At 24.6% G+C, this 17,965-nt stretch overlaps 1 protein-coding gene across 1 annotated transcript in view; it reads left to right on the forward strand.

The window, feature by feature from the left end:
• Cow (Proteoglycan Cow) overlaps positions 1 to 17,965 on the forward strand; it is a 123,393-nt gene that overhangs the window by 55,697 nt on the left and 49,731 nt on the right. The window contains 1 exon segment of the mRNA XM_089172568.1: positions 13,886 to 13,943. Within this exon segment, the coding sequence (XP_089028694.1) occupies positions 13,886 to 13,943 (58 nt within the window).

Genomic DNA, 17,965 nt, shown 5'->3' on the forward strand with positions numbered 1-17,965 from the left:
ACAAGGTAGAATACTTTCGTGTGTTATATTCTTTTTAACAAGTATTACAATTTGTTGTTGTTGTTTGTTTTTTTTTTTAAATTATTACGGTTTCAAGGATAACAGATATGATTTTGTACAATTGTCTATCGATCATTATAGAATTTCATTTTAATTTCTTAGTTTCTTTCTTTCTTTTTTATTTTTGATCAACAAGATAGAATACTTTCGTGTGTTAAACTCTTATTAACAACTATTGCAATTTGTTTTATTTTTTTTTTTTAAATTATTACGGTTTCAAGATTAACAGATATGATTTTATAAAATTTTCTATCGATATTTATCAAATTTCATTTGAATATAATAGAATAAATGAAAATAATAATACGTGTTTGAAACGCGTTTGAAATTAACTTTCGTATCACTTGTCAGGTTGTAGCGAACACCAACATCACCATTGTATAAAATTGCAAGAAGAAAAAGAATATATGCTGCTAACAAAAAAAGAAGAAAAAAAAAGAGGGATAGAAGAATAGATTGACAGTGAATTTTCTCTCTCTCTCTCTCTCTCTCTTTTTTTTTTTTTTGCATGCATAGTTTCTAAAAAAGTTCACTTAATTAGTAAAACGAGTGGTCAGCTTAATTGAGAAAAGTCAATAAAGGATTGGTTCGTTTAGTTTCTATTTTCTATAGGTAGTAAAACGAAATGCGATCGATTTTGAACGATTCGGAATGTCTAGACAGAAAAAGAGTGGGGAAATACAAGGTTTTTTTTTTCTATCTGTGTATGCGTGGGTGTTTATTTTGATATGTGTGCAAGTGTATGGATGTGTCATCCTCCTACATTCGAGGATTTACGTTCATCAATATTATAAAAAAAGATTCATAGGTCAATAATTAATGTTGCAATTTTTTCAATCTACAAAAATGCAAGTGTGTTTTTTTTTCTATTATCATTTTACGTATGAAATATTTCAAAAGTATATTTCAGTATCATAAATTATTCAACAGTGTGTTATATATATTCACGTGTACAAGATATTTATGAGTTTTTTATTTTTTTTTTATTTTTGTTAGAAACAATATTTCATCCTGATATTCATTTAAATTTATTAAACATTTTTTATTTTTTTATTTTTCAATGAAACACTACTGATCGTAAGATGCAACTCCCGTTTTATTTTATTATATTAAATATATCACACAAATACTTCCAAATTCGAAATACTATTTCAAAAATATTACTGTTAATTAAATTATTTTAATAATTATTAATTAATGAACGAAAAAACGTTCGTTCAGAGAAATATTTTTCCTAAATCATATTTCAATAAATTAATATTAATTTTCTTTCATTCATAATCGTTCGTTTCCTACTTTCTAATTTCACGTTTAATTTTATCTCTTTTTCGTTTTTTTTTCTTTTTTTTCTTTCAATTCAAATAAAAAATAAAAATTTCCAACCTCTCAAAGATGCAAAGAAAAAAAAAAAAAAAAAAAAAATCTGATTGAAAGCTTCGTTGGATGAAGAGAAAACAAAAATCGATACCACCTTATGCATATTATCTGACATTTTCTCGACATTATGCAGATAATTTAGTGTGTTTTATTTCTTATGGAAAACACGAGGAGAAATAAAAAAAAAAAAAAAAAAAAAGGTATAAAATAAAAGTACATGGCGAGATAAAGTACATATACATCATATGGGATGATATGGTGTGCATAAATATATACGAGAAAGATAAAAAGAAAAGAAAGAAAATCAAATCAAAGAGTTTCATTTTTTTTTTTCTTGTCTTTTTTAATACTCTTTAGTTATTGCAACAATTTTTGTTTTATTTCCTATGAAAATAAATTGAATGAAAGTTTTTTTTTTCTTTTTCATATTTTTTCTTTTTTTTTTTTTTTACCCATTAGTGCAACAGAAATTATTTTAATTATTTTAATAATAATAATAATTATTATTATGATATTTTATGACGTACGAGTTAATTTAACAAATTTTCCTAGGAGGAAAGAAATTAATGAACATTTTATTTTGTCATTTGTTTATAAAATAACAATTTCATTTCTGTATTGAAAAAAAGAAAAAAGAATAATTTGATAAATGTAACCAACGTGTGTATCTGAGTGTTTGTATATGTGTTTGTATTTTCTACAACCAAGAATATAATTATGGGAAAAGGTTTGTAAATGTACGTAAAATAATCAATGTATGAATTAAAAAATAGGAACAATTGAAGAAGAATATAATTACAAATAAATAAATAAATAAATAAATATATATATATACACAGACATAAACTTGAATGTTAGAGTAATCTGTGAAGTAATTCGAGTTAATCGGCAATTTGCAATGCTTTGGTAACTACAAAATGACTGTTTTATTACACAAATGACGGTGAACGTACATAACATTATTATTATAATTTTAAAAGTAGGTTATGTGTATTTATACCAACGTAAAGTAGATATACTTTGTTATATTATTGGATTAAATGTTGACCATATTTTCCCTATCCATTGATTATTAAACATTTCATTGAATGCAAACATATGGGTGTCGTGTAATTGGTAAAGGCAAAAGCAAGACACACACACACACACACACACAGGAATGTTTTTATATGGCAAAATTAAAATAATCATTTTGAAAAATGTCATTTACACATGGCAGGAGTAACATATTTGTTCGGACATGTATGTACTAATGAGAAAAATAAATTTTGAATATTATACAAATATACTTTATGCACTTGACCGAGTTTACAAAACTCTGATGCAACGAGAGATGGCATCCATGCAAGTTTGTAGCAACTAATTATACAGGACACTTCTTTTATTTTTTTTATTTTTATTATTATTATTATATTTATATGATGTAAAATTATTAACATTTGATATTTGTAATATTGCAATCGATGATAGGAACGTTTATTATTATAAACACAGTAAAATTGTTTATCCAAGTTAACTAATTTGACATTTTTGTTTAAACGTAGACTCACACACCACAGTTGTATTTTACGATCGATAAGAGAGTTAACTGTATATAGTAGAATGATTCGAATGAGAACAAATTAAGTTCTTGTATATAAACGTTGTTGTTCCGTAACAGAAAGGACCCGATCTAAATTTGTTCGAGCGTGACGGTAAATATCCACGATTTACCCATAGATTTCGTTCGATATTACACGTTAGGACAGATGGAGATAGTTTCAAAATAGAGAGATTTATTACATGAGTGGGGGGTGTGGGGTGGGGTTTATAAGTGAAGTAAAGTACATAGAGAGATAAATCAAAATGTTAGTTTAATATAATAATAACGTGTATTGAGATTCGTGTGAGTTATAAGAGTAACTTGTGAACCCTGTCCTACCTTTATAACCTTTCTCTCATATACATAGTTATTTGTATTTTTATTAATATTATTATTATTATTATTTATAATAATGTATTTTATTATTATATTATATGTGCATAATAATAGAATATTTTATATTATCAAAAAATGATAATATGAAATAGTCTATTATATTGCATTATAATATTACATATATATATATATATCTTATTTGGATATTTATAATAATATAAATAATAAAATATTAATATTATAAATAAATATTAATATTTAAAATAAAATATTAGATATTTTTTTTATGTTAAATATTTTTATATATATATATTAATATTACTTATATATATATATATAATAATATTTAATATTAATATTATAATATTATAATATATATAATATTATACAAATTGATATTATAATAAATAATATTATATATAATATAGAAAAATATAAATATATAACAATAAAAATATAAACATATAAAAATAAAAATATAAATATGTAACATGTTCAAATGTTCTTTTTATTTTTTATTTTATTAATTAATTATTTTCTAAATAAATAAATATAATAAAAATATGGTAAAAATCCTACTCGACAAATTTCATTCATCGTTGTCTTTCTTTTATCATTGGTAACAGTAAACCTAAAGTAAACACAAAGTATTAAAGAGAAAAAAATAGAAGATAGTAAATAAGTTTGAATGTTAGTGTGTAATACAGGTTTGTAGGACAACTAGGTGAATAAATGACTTTACATGTGCGTGTGTGTGTGTTTGTGTTTGTGAGAAAAAAGAGATACAAATAGTGTATACGTTATTGCATGCATTCTGGTGTTGACGTTAGTGTTGTGTTGTTCCTGTTGCTTTTGCAGTTACATTTATACATGTATATATACATATATATAATACATAATGTTGAATGCATCAGATGCGCTTGTCCGTGTGTAAGGAACGCGGAATATGTTTTACGAGGTACGCGTTATTACGTCACGTATGCGTAAATGCTTACCCGTGCGGAATTCACGATCCGATATGCGCGAACGCTTCTCTCTGACCATTTCTCTGGATCTTTTGTATATATATATATATATAATATATATAAGTGTTAGTACGTGTGTATGTGTGTGTGTGTGTGTGTGTGTGCTTACGCGTGGTTAGTATATCGTGTATATATTTGTGTATATTTGTCGGGTGATAATTACTCACGTAACACAGATTTTCACTGGATTAACGCGTTTGAGTAATTTCAATGATTTTCCATAAATAATATGTAATGTTATTTTATTTAAATTATTCTATTTATTTATAATTTTTTTGTATTTGTTCTTATCGTTGTTGTTGTTGTTGTTTTTGTTGTTGTTGTTGTAAATATGATAGAGATTAGAATTTTTTTTTCGTATATTTATTCGCGTAATTATTAAAACAAGATAAATGAATAATTAAATTGAAATAAAAATATAATCGTAAGGTGAATTAAAAAATACAAAAAAAAAGAAAAGGTACATTAGTTACCTTCGATGTTTCAATAATTAATGTATACATATAAAACACCTTGTAGGAAGGTATAAATATCTAAAAAAAAAAAAAAAAAAAAAAAAAAAAAAATAAGATCGATTCGATAACTATCGTAAGATCCAAAGAGTTATCTTCTCTTGGTAGGAGTTAAATTACCACGATTTATTTAACCTGGGCTAAACCATAAGATAGAAAAAAAAATTAGAAAAAATAGAAGAATAGAAAGAAAGAAAGATAGAAAGAAAGAAAGAAAGAAAGAAATGTGGCACAGCAGCAGTGTGGTTAACACAAAAAAATCGTCCCATGAGAAAATGCCTTCAATGGAGAGGGGGGAGTGATGGTGGGTTGGTTGGTTGGTTGGTTGCAGTTAGGGGGGTTGTGATGGATGATCGCGTAAGTTTCGACTCTAAGGTAATTTCAGTGTTGGAACGACTTTTATCGGTGTTATCAGAGAACGATCTTTTCTCATATCTTTTCTTCTTGCAACGCCCACCCCCGTTCCCCCCTCTCCATATCCTTTTTTATTTTTATTTTTTTTTTTTTTTATTTTCTTTTACCCATTATATATATTGTTTTTCTTTCCTCTCTTAAATTTTCGTTCTTACGTATTAGAAAAGAAACCAACCAATGTGTGTGTGGGTGATATATTTTTATCTATCGTTTTTCGTTAGACAAAACTTTTATCCTTGTGTACTCTTCATCTTCTCTCTAAATATATAATAATTATAAATATATATAATATATTTTATTATTATTTTTATTTATTTATATATTATATTATATATTTTATGCATATTATATTTTTATATTTTTATATTACGTATTTTATATTTTATTATATTTTATATTTTATTATATATATATATATATATAATAATACAAAATATTACTAATTATATTATTAATTAATATATATCTTTTTAATATTATTTAATAAATGGTTGATTATATTTTCCAAGCAATATTTATTACACCAATCGCGTTGAGATAAATTATACATACTATCGTGTTTATCAATTACCAATATTTGTAAAAATAAAAAATAGAAAAAATATCTATTAAAACACAAGCCCTTTGACGAGTATCTCGTGTGGAAAATCTAACGAATTTAGGGCACTTTCAAAATAAACGGTTCAATATACATTATATAAAGATGATGATCCTTGAAAGAAATTAATTCGATAGTGTCGAATATAAATGTGTGAAAGGGGTGACGTTTTTCCGTTCGTAGTTATCATCCAACCCCTATAACCTACTATCCTACCCTTTATCCCTTCTTCTTCTTCTCCTTCTTCTTCTTTACCTATAAGGAGTTTCTATGTGTAACGTTAAATCGGAAGGGAAAAGGTAAAGTAGAAGGAGAGAAATATGGGCGTCGATAATCTGATTTACGTTCGATGACCCTTTCTTCCTAGGTCGAAGGGAAGATCGGGTTTCCAAGGTAGGAAATATCCATCCGGTTTGTGTTCGTTTCTCTTCTGGATGGCCTCCACCCGCCCTCCACCCGCGTCCTACGCTAACCTAAGTCCCGGAGGTAATGCATTTTATAGCGTACTGCGACATTCCAAGCCAATTCGGTCCACGACGATGACCTCGAGTTCTATTCGGTTAGTTTCGTGGGGTTACCCTACTACTACTACTACTACTACTACTATTACCACCACTACTATTACTTAGATAGATCTACCTATACGTGATGATCCTCCAAACTTTATTCGATCAAGGGATCATCCATCTTCGATTATTCTATTTTCAAATAAACCTTTTTACATTCAATTTTTTATACTATCCATCATTATTATTATTATTATTATTATTATTATTATTATTATTATTATTATTATTATTATTATTATTATTATTATTATTATTATTTGGAAATTGTCAAAAAATTTTGTTTGATATGAAATATATGAAATATTTTTAGAAGGGATGTTAGGGTGGGTTAAATGTGGTGGATTTATTTTTCTCTAAATTAAGTAATTAAATATAAATATATAATAATATTATATATTATTATTTATTATATTTATTATTATATTATATATTTATTTTTATATAAAATATAATAATAAATATAACAAAAATATAATTTTTCGTAACTTTGATTTTTTAATTTTGCAATGGAAAGTTCGATTCACGATGTTAAAAAATTAAAGGAAAAATAATATATATCTATTGTATTAATTATTAAATTATTCCGAATATTAAATAAGTATATTAGCAATTAAATTTTTATGACAATTTGATTAGTTTTGATTTTTCTAATAAAAGAAATGAAAGTTGATAAAAGTTAGATAAAAATAAGGGCATGTAGGGAACAGGGTCACAAATAATTGTATTTAAAATTAGAAATTTTGTAATAAATTGTTTTTTTCCTTATTAAAAATCAACGATGATATTATTTTCTGAAAGATATATATATATATACATATATACATATGTACGTACGTATGTATGTACATATATATATACATAAAATGAATGAACGTACGTTTTCCTATCCGTTCACATATCCGTACGTTAATTGCTCGTTACCTCGAGATATCCTACGTACGATTTAGGATTAACGATGCCAATGCGGCGATTTATAATTGGAAATATCAAAGCTTGTATTTCATAGCGCATAAACCCTTTCCCTTCCCTTCCCTTCTCTTCCCTTCCCTTCCCTTCTCTTCCTTTACCCTTCTTTCCCTCCTATTGCAACGAAATGTCGGATTGACGTTAAAGCAAATATTTGCACTTGTTTCCAACCGATATTTCGCTACCAGAGAAGAGAATATTGATCAGATATTTTGTTCCCCGAAGAGTTATATTATGTAGAATATGGCTACGATAAAATAAAATAATAAGAAAAAAATAAAAAAAATAAAAATACATACATATATAATATTTTTTTCTTCAAATATTACACTTTGCGAAATTTGGTTTGTTTTCTTTTCTTTCCTCATCCTCCACCTTTTTAATTTATTTATACCCATAATACTTGTTTGTTGCTTGCATTCATTCAACTTTGCATACTCAGTTTGATTTTTGTTCTTATTATTGTTATTGTAATTGTAATTGTTGATTTGTCTATCTATTTTTTATAAGAATGAAATAAATTAATGATAATAATTATCATTATGCAATAAGAAAAATGTTTAAGTCTCGTTTAGGTGATTTTGTTTCATAAGAATGAATTATTTGATAAGAATAATGAAGCCAGGTTTGTTTCACACGTGTAAGAACGATCGATCATGTTATACAAATCTCATTTTTCAAAGTATCAACTATTCTTAGTCAATCAGTCAGTTAGTCAGTCAGTCAGTCATTCACTTAAAAAGCAAACAAGCAAGCAAGCAATGAAACAAGTAAGTAAGTAAGTAAGTAAGTAAGTAAGTAAGCAGGTATAGGACTAGTTCGCGTGAATTGCAAAAGGACGAAGAAGGATTTAGGTTAATCGGTTGCAGATCCTAACCACCTCATGCTATTCCTCCTTCTCCTCCTCCTACTCCTCCTCCTCTTTTTTATTCACCTGCAACGACTCTCAAGGGCCACACGAAACTGCATTGAAATCCAGCCAAGGTCTTTTAAGTTACACACGAAATTTTCCTTGCTTGCTTCGATGCCTTTCAATCATAAGACCTTTCCTTTCCTTTCCTTTACTTTTTTTTTGTTTTTTTTTTATAAATTACTAAAAAATTATTTTCTTATTTTTCAAATGTAATCATAATATATATATATATATATATATATATATATATATATATATATATATATATATATATATATATAATTAAATTAATTAATATTAATGAATTAAACGTGTCAATATGATAAATAATAGTTGTTGTAGACAAAGAAGAAGAAGAAGAAGAAGAAGAAAAATTGTTTCATTATTAGAAGACAAATTTTCATTGAGAGATAAATTTGAATTCTTTTTTTCTTTTTTTTTTTTCTTTTTTCATCAATTCAATCGTTTGTACAATCTATATTCGTTAATGGAAATAGGGGAGGGAGGGGGTTGAAGGGGGAAGGGGGTACATCGTCACGTACTCACGTACACGTATTTATATAGACCACTCGACGAGTGGAACGTGGGTAGGAATAAAAATGGTTGCTTCAAAAAAAAAAAAAATAAAAAAAATAAAGGAAAAAATAAAAAATAAAAAAGAAAAGAAGAAAATATATATATACACCTATGTCACTCTCTTTCCTTCTTTTACATTCATTTCTTCTTCTTCTTCTTCTTCTTCTTCTTTTTTCCTTTTTGTTTTTTAATCTCAAAAGTAGGCTGTACAATTATGAAAAGGTTATGCAATTTTGAAAATTTCCAAAATAGAACAAAAAAAATAAATAATTTACATAATAATTGTGTAATTTTGTATTATTTATTTTTATAAATAAACTTTTTGTGTATTATTATTAATTATATAGTATCGTATCTTTAATATAATAATAATTATGTTAATTATTTTTTTTTTTCGTATCTACTTATAAATGCATTTAAAACACTTTACCAACATATTTGATTAAAGTTTCTTGTGGTTAAAAAATAATCCCATAACATAATTGTATTGGATTGTTAAACGAAATTTAAAAGAAGTTCGAACTTGTACGAAAAATGGGGAATTCAAAAGACTGATAAAAAAAAAAGAGAAAGAGAAAGAGAAAGAGGGAGAGACAGAGATAAAATCGTTTTTCTCGAATTTTTCGACGCGTTAAATTTTCATTTGGAGTAGTTCTTTTTATTTTCTCCCAATTTTTTTTTCTTTTTTTTTTTTTTTTTTTTTTAGTTTCCCCCTTTCTTCTTTTTGTCTTTTTTCTATTTTTTTTTTGTTTTCTATTTTTTTTTCTATTCCCTTTTTTTTTTTCTGGAACACGAAGAGAAGCCAGGTTTACGCTTTGTAACGGCGTCGATCGATGACACCCGGCACAGGACTCACTCTCTCACTCTCTCACTCTCTCTTATTTCTTTTTTTTTTTTTTTAACTCTTTTCCCCCTCCCATCTTCCGTGTTCCTATCCACGTCGTTGCATCGTGCAATTTTTCTTGCAACGATGCACATTTCGTTCGGCGCGATAAAAAATGCAGCTTTGTAGGAAGCTCGTTGGAGGTTGCGTTCAGAATATGTATGCACATACACATACATACATATATTTATATGTATATATATATATACGTACATATTTGAAAAAGCGAGAAAGAAAGGGTAAAAGAAAAAGATACGGAAAGAAAGTTAGAGAAATGTGTGTTTAAAAAAATAGACAAAATAAATATATATATATATACGTTATACTTATGCATATGCATATGTGTGTGGATATATATATGTTTATTAAAGAAAAATAAAAAAATAGGTAAAAAGAGTTATATGCATGTATAATAAAAATATAACAAAAGAGAAAATTGTTCAAGATAAAAAGAGTTACAACCGTACACGTGTAATAAAAACAAACAAAACAAAACAAAACAAAACAAAACAAAAAATAACAAAAGGAAATTGTTCAAGAAGACAGATAAAGAGAAAAATAAAAGTGCATTCGCGTTGATCCTTAATTTGTGGTCTCCCTATAGATTATTTATTTGTTTTCTTTCCTTTTCTATCAAATAGGAAATTTTGTGTGGTTCGTTTGCTTAGTTTTGTAGTTTTGGTGCAATGCGAATTGATCGATTGAATCGGTCAAAAGGTGAATTAAGAAGAAGAATGTGTTTGTGTGTATGTGTGTGAGTGAAATAAGGGATTATTTTTAGATATGTATAAACTTGGCCCTGAAACTTCATCGTTCGATATTATGAATATCGATCGTAACATTAAATTACTCGTTTTTAAAATGAATGGTTATATAACATCCAAGAGTTTGCTTCTTTTTACTTTTTTTTTCTTCTTCTTTTTTTTTTTTTTTTTCTTGAGGGTTTCACCCTTACCTTAGAGTTCCTAAACTTGTCATGTTAATTAGTATTATGATTAAATGTGCAAATCTAATGCATTATTCATCTTTTTTACACATCACGGTGTATTTTTATTCGACAAATGTTACGTTTAAATTAGAACAGGTATAATGAAGAATTAATAATTAATTAAAAAGTTTCATTTTTGTAATACGCAAAAGTAAGAATTATTTTCTTTGAAACTTGTATAATACAATTTTTGTTTTTTTTTGAATTCTTTTTTTATTTGTTTGTTTGTTTGTAAAAAAAAAAAAAAAACAAACAAAGTATTTACAAAGATAATTATTTTAAATCACGTTTGTTGTATCACAGTTTTTAAATGACATTTCTTTTTTCTTTTTTGTTTTTGTATTTGTTTTTTATAAAACAAAACTTTAGTTTATTATAAATCTTTCTTTTTCTTGTTTTTTTTTTTCCATGAGAAAGAAACTTAGTTATTTAGTTATTTAATTAGTTTAAAAAAGCATACTAGCACATAAGAAAAAAAGAGAGAGGTAGATGAGAGAGAGAGAGAGAGAGAGAGAGATTTCTTATTTCAATCTGGATTAACTCTGGTCACTGACCTACATTTCAAGTTGTTTCCCATGGGTATTTTAGATGTGTTATCCACGAATTGCTGCAAACTGGCTACGTGAACTATCACGCGAGGTTACTTCACCTTTGTTCTACTCTCTCTCTTCTCTCTCTCTCTCTCTCTCTCTCTCTCTATCCTTCATTCTTCCATTTTCTTATTCGATCTATGATAACTAATTTTTTTTTTTTTTTATCTTAGACTAAGACCTATATATATATATAGATAGATAGATAGATAGATAGATAGATAGATAGATAGATAGATAGATAGATAGATAGATAGGTCTTATACCTAATAAAAATCCTATACCTAAATAATATTATAGGTATAATATATATATTACGTTATATATATATAAAATAATTATAATATATGTAATATATTATAATATATTAATATACTATTTTTATTTTATTTATTAATAATTTTTATATTAATTTATTATTAGTATTTTTTATAGAATTATATTTTATATTTTTATTTATATATATAATACTATATTTTTATTTTACTTATTAATAATTTTTATATGAATTTATTATTATTTAGTATTTTCTATAGAATTATATTTTATATTTTTATATATATATATATATATATGGGAACGTATCTATTAATCCGTTCTTATTTTTTCATCAAATTTTGTTTCTTCCCTTCTTCTATTTTACCTGTGTATTCATCTATTCTTTCTTATCCTTTATAGATTGACCTCAACCTGAACTTCAACGAACGTTCTTTCGTTCTTTTTAAAACGTCGTTGCTCCAATTTAAAGTTCTTAGTTGGAATTTTCAACGATAGACATGCGATCGTTTGTCACGTTTCTATCCTACCCTACCCTCCCCTTCCCCCCGTTTCTCTTTTTCTATTTCTTTAGTACGAAAAGATTCTTGTGTGATTTGTTTCCTAAACGAATTTACTATCGATCCAACATGACTATTTTTATTATTAGATAGTTATTTTCTGATAAAAATCCGATTTTCTCTATGTGATTTCAATCATATTTCTTCTTTTACTTTTTGTTTGTTTTTTTTTTTTTTCACTTTAAATTGCTTTATACTTATCTTTTGACAGATACGTTTTGTCTAAGGAAGAAAATATATTTGTTAGGTTGGATCGTTATAATAATGTTTTATAAAGTTTCATTTTTATAATTGAAAATATATTTATTCTATTTTTAACTTTAGATTGAGAAAAGATTTTTTTAAAAGAAATAATTTCTTTTTTTAACTCCAATCAAATTTATTTAAAAAAAAAAAAGGAATAAATGCATATTTTAATAATAACTAAAAAACTAATAATAATAAATTTCTATAAAAGTTATTAATAAATAAAATAAATATAATAATATTATATATATATATAAATATAAAATGGTAATATTTTATGTATAAAATATTAATAATAAATTTATATATTAAAATTATTAACAAATAAAATAGAGATATAATATTATATGTATATATATATATATATAAAACATTATATTAAAATATATTATATATAATATATATAAAATATAGATATATTAAATATATTAAATATATATATTTTACATATATTATATATATATAAAATATTTGATTTTATATTGTATTATGCAGTGTATTATTTATTATCTTACCTTATTTACATTTTAAAATAATTACAATTATTATCAACTTCATATACACATACACATACATATACATATACATATCTATTTAAAAAATAAATAAATTAAACTTAACTACTACTACTTCGTACCTTACACCGGGTGTGTGTAGTATAGTAGATAAAAATGTGATAAAATACGTGAAGAAAAATTGCGTTAAATTATATTAGAGATAAATTGATGAAATAAATCCCAGGTGGTGTTCTTTTTTTCTTTTTTCTTCGTATGTCTTTTTTTTTTTATTATTATTATATTTTTTACATCGTTAAAAATGAAACCAAGAAATATTAGCAATTTTTTTTTTCCTTCTTCTTCTTCTTTCTTTTTCTTTTTCATTTTTTTTCCCCTTTTTTTTTTTTAGTTTAGCAGGTCTGGTTTGCTTCTCTTACGAGAACAACGGCCCTATGTAATTTAACGAACGTCATCTAACCAACCAAGGCTTGTTAAACTTTATATCTACCTTGGTATAGTTAATTTTTTTGAACGAATACCCGGATAATCTTTCTAACCTAGTATAAAACCCACGTTGCTACTGCTACTACTCTTGTTATACTACTACTACTACTATTATTATTATTATTACTGTATGTGTATAATATATATATATATATATATATATATATATATATATATATCAACTGATTCTCATAGTACATGCTTTTTATATTTTTATATATACGAAGATGTAATATTATCGTAATTTAAAAATAAAGAGAAAAGGTACAAAAAGAAGAAAAAGAAATTGATAAAGTAAGGAAGGAAGGAAGGAAGGAAGGAAAGAAAGAAAGAAAGAAAGAATGAAATAAAGATAGATAAAGAAGAATAGATACATTACTGCTTTTACTGATCTAGTACTCTATCTTTTTCAGGATGATACCCGCATAATGAAGGTTGGAGATAAGAAAAGATGGATACACGACCCTAACAGTAAGTTTTTTGAACTTAGAAATTGTAAAATTGATTATTATATACTTTGTTCTTATTATTTTATTTTATTTTATTCTTAAAAATAAATTTGAAATTAATTTCACTTGTAAAATATCTTCCCACAGTTTGGATAGATAAAAATTGATAAAAATAATATTTGTATTATTATAAAATCTTGTTGGTAATAAGAATTAGGATATATTATTTATTATTATAGTAAATTTTAATTTTATTTTGTTAATAAGTTTATATATATATATATATATATATATATATATATATTATTTATATTAATAAATTTATAAATTAAATTTATATATTACATTATTTTTAGATATATAATTATTGAATATAATATTAATTATAATAATTTTATTAATATAAAAATAAAATATTAAATATATATAAAATTTAATTTATAAAAATATTAATTATATAATAATATATAATATTTAATATATTATTATTAAATATTATTATAAATTTAGAAATTAAATTTAATTTATTATTATATTTATTTATATTTATAATTTATTATATTATTATATTACATATAATCTCTAAATTATAAATTTAGTAATTAAATTTATATAATTTATTTTATTAATAAATTATAATAATAAAATCAAATTAAATTCCACATGTAAAATATCTCCTCACAATTTTGACAGATAAAAATTTACACACACGTTATATATATATATATATATATATATATATATATATATATCAAAATTTTTAACAACAGAGTATTTACATAATTATAAGATTTTATATCTAATAAAGATTAAGGATAATGTAATATTATATTAAATCGAATGTTGAGTGAGTAATAGGTATGCCATAAATATCACATTTTATCGTTTTTGGGAAGTAACCCGATAGTGGGATAGATAGAAAGAGAATTCCATTTGAATTCATAGCCATCTCGCATATACTCAGATTTTTATGACTTCTTCTTCTTCTTCTTCTTCTTCTTCATCCCTCTCTTTTACAAGCAACCCTTAAATCGGGGGAGATGCACGCTATCGGCTCTTAGAAAGGTGAGAAATTGTGAGACCTTTGGTAAAAGAATGGGGTCTCTCTACCGATTTAACGGATATCGTAGAATTCTTATGGTGTGGTAAGAAAAAAAATAAAGTGCTCCACGAGAGATGAACTATTTTTACGAGAAGTAGTAGTATCTAACTAAATAAAATAAAATATTATTTTACTTGCGAATAAATTGAACACGTTTTCCTGCCATCTATACCACCGGTGGTACACGTTAAAACTTGTTCTACAGGCCACGTGTACCACCGGTGGTACACTTACCATTAAACATATTTATTTTTAATGCACTGAAAATATATGTTTATAACAAATTTAATTCTGTACAAAAAATAATTCCTATTCAAATATTAATGCATTATACAAAATGTCGTATAGAACAAAGCACATGTGTTTGTTTAATTGTTATATATATTTATAATAATTAATAATTATTATAATGGCTTGAATAACAAGACAATTAAATAAATATATAACAATTGTTATATATATTTATAATAATTAATAATTACATGTAATGTGATTGGATTGTATTCAAGTAAAATTAAATGGCCTGAATGACAAGACAGGTAAAATGGGCTTGGCACGAAACGTGTTAAATAAAAATTTCTTGTTGAAAAAAAAAACAAAAAAAGGGGGGAAAAATAAACAAACACACAGAAACGAATGAGACATTGGAGGAAGAAAAAAAAATAAAAAAGAAAAAAAAAATTCATTTCATCTAACAAAATTGGAATCACCGAAGCAAGTCGAATTCTTTGTTACGAATACATTTCCATGGTATCTAATTTAGAATACATTTACATATACTAGTAGATCCAATCTCGAAATGAAAATTTCTAATACCATCTGTTAGTTTGTATTTTTATCTTTTTCTTCTTGTTTTCTTGTTTTCTTTTTTTCTTTTTTTGCATCACACGTTGTTTACATTTTCTCTGGTGAAAATCATTTGACTTTTTAAACAGCAACGAAAAAAAAAAAAAAAAACAAAAAAAAAAACAAGAAAAAGAAAACATTTTCTCTCATTTTCTCTGTTTCTCTCTCTCTCTCTCTTTGTTTTTTTTTTTCGATTATTTACTTCAACACCTGTATTTACGTAATACCATTAAACATAAACAAACAGCTTCTCTAGCGGACACCCTCAACTAAGAGAAATTTCAAATCGTAGTGTGTTAAAACAAGTCCAATGTATTTATTAACATCCAAAGTACAAACACACGGTCGTTCGCAAATTTCATGGTTGTACACGCGAAGAATTTAATCCAGGATCAACGCATCTGTTTGTTTAAAAGATACTGAATAGAACGTAAAAATGTAAAGGAGGAAGCTCAACTTGTTATGTACTTTTTAAACATTGTCAAATGAAAAATTAGTAAAATTTTATCCCATAGATCCCCGTTGTGTTATCATCAAGAAAAATAATTTATAATAAATGTTAATTGTTATCCAATTTAAAAAGTATATAATATTGTAATATATATATATATATATATATATATTTAATTAAATATAATAATAATAATTTAAAATATATAAAATATATAACTAATTAAAAAATATATATTATAATATATAATATTTAATATATAATATATTATAATATATTTAATATAAATATTAAAAAATATATATATATATATATATATAATAATTAAAAATATTAAATATTATATTTAATATAATATAATATATAATATAATAATATTATACACATTATTATTTAATTTATATTATACTCATAAATCACATTAATATTAAAACACATATTAACACAAATATTATATTTAATATGTAATATAAATATTAAATATTATAATTATTTAATATAAATATTAAAATATAAATTATTAATAATATATAATAATTGAAAATATTAAATATTATATTTAATATAGTAAATATATAATACAATAATATTATTCACATTAATATTAAAACACATATTAAAACAAATATTATATTTAATGTATAGTATAATATATATTATATAATAATTTAATATATAATATATTCAATATACTATATGTAATATATTTATATTAAATAATTATTTTAATTGAAAATAAATAAAATAATAAATATAATAAACTACTTTTGATATTCATTTATAATTTATATCTCATAATAATTGCAAAACTTATTCTATATAAAACTATGAATTCAATAGTAACAGCAATGGTCAGACATAATAGAAACTCTCTAGTACAAAGTTACCAGATAGATAGAAAACATATCTATGATTTGTAACCATATAACGAATTCAAAAGGTAAAACGAGGACTCGTTTGTTCATCAACGAATCAAAACCGTCTGATGTCCTACTACCATTGTGTTCTCTCTTGTTATAGGTCACCTTTTTTTTTTCACTTTTTTTTTTTTGTCACAGATAGTTCTATATTTTGCCCTCCCAACTCCCCCCCTCCCCCTCCCCTCCCGATTTTTTTTCCTCCTTCCTGTTCCTGATAAATTCAGTATCAAATTCCATTCGTATCCCATCCTCCTTTTCCCAACCCTTTTACACTCCTCTCACTTATTTTATCGGATTCATTCAGTACAGTCAGTTTCACAATAGCTTGACGATAGTTTCTGCAATTTAGTTGAAGTTAAAATGCTTTACGAGAATAACTTTTTTAAACTGCTTGTATTTAAGGGAGGTGAGGAGTGTATTGTTTTTCAACAGATATAGTTAGGAGAATTGAAAAATACTTTTTAACTGTATTGGTTATATATATATAACACACATTCTTATCCAGGTATCGATGTTTGTAACAATTAAGGTAACTGTATTTTAGTTCACGTTATTACTGTTTCAAGAACTTTTTAATCGTTATCAAAAAAACTTTTATCAACTTTGACACAATGAACGAACGAACGAACGAACGAACGAACGAACGAACGAGAGAGTTTAACTGCAGTATATTTATATATGTGTGTGTGTGTGTTAATAGTTTAGTCAACTTTATAGTCACTCGT

The sequence above is a fragment of the Polistes dominula genome, unplaced genomic scaffold, assembly GCF_049000335.1.
Source record: "Polistes dominula isolate Pdom_NZ unplaced genomic scaffold, Pdom_raw_medaka contig_23, whole genome shotgun sequence".
Lineage (NCBI taxonomy): Eukaryota > Metazoa > Arthropoda > Insecta > Hymenoptera > Vespidae > Polistes > Polistes dominula.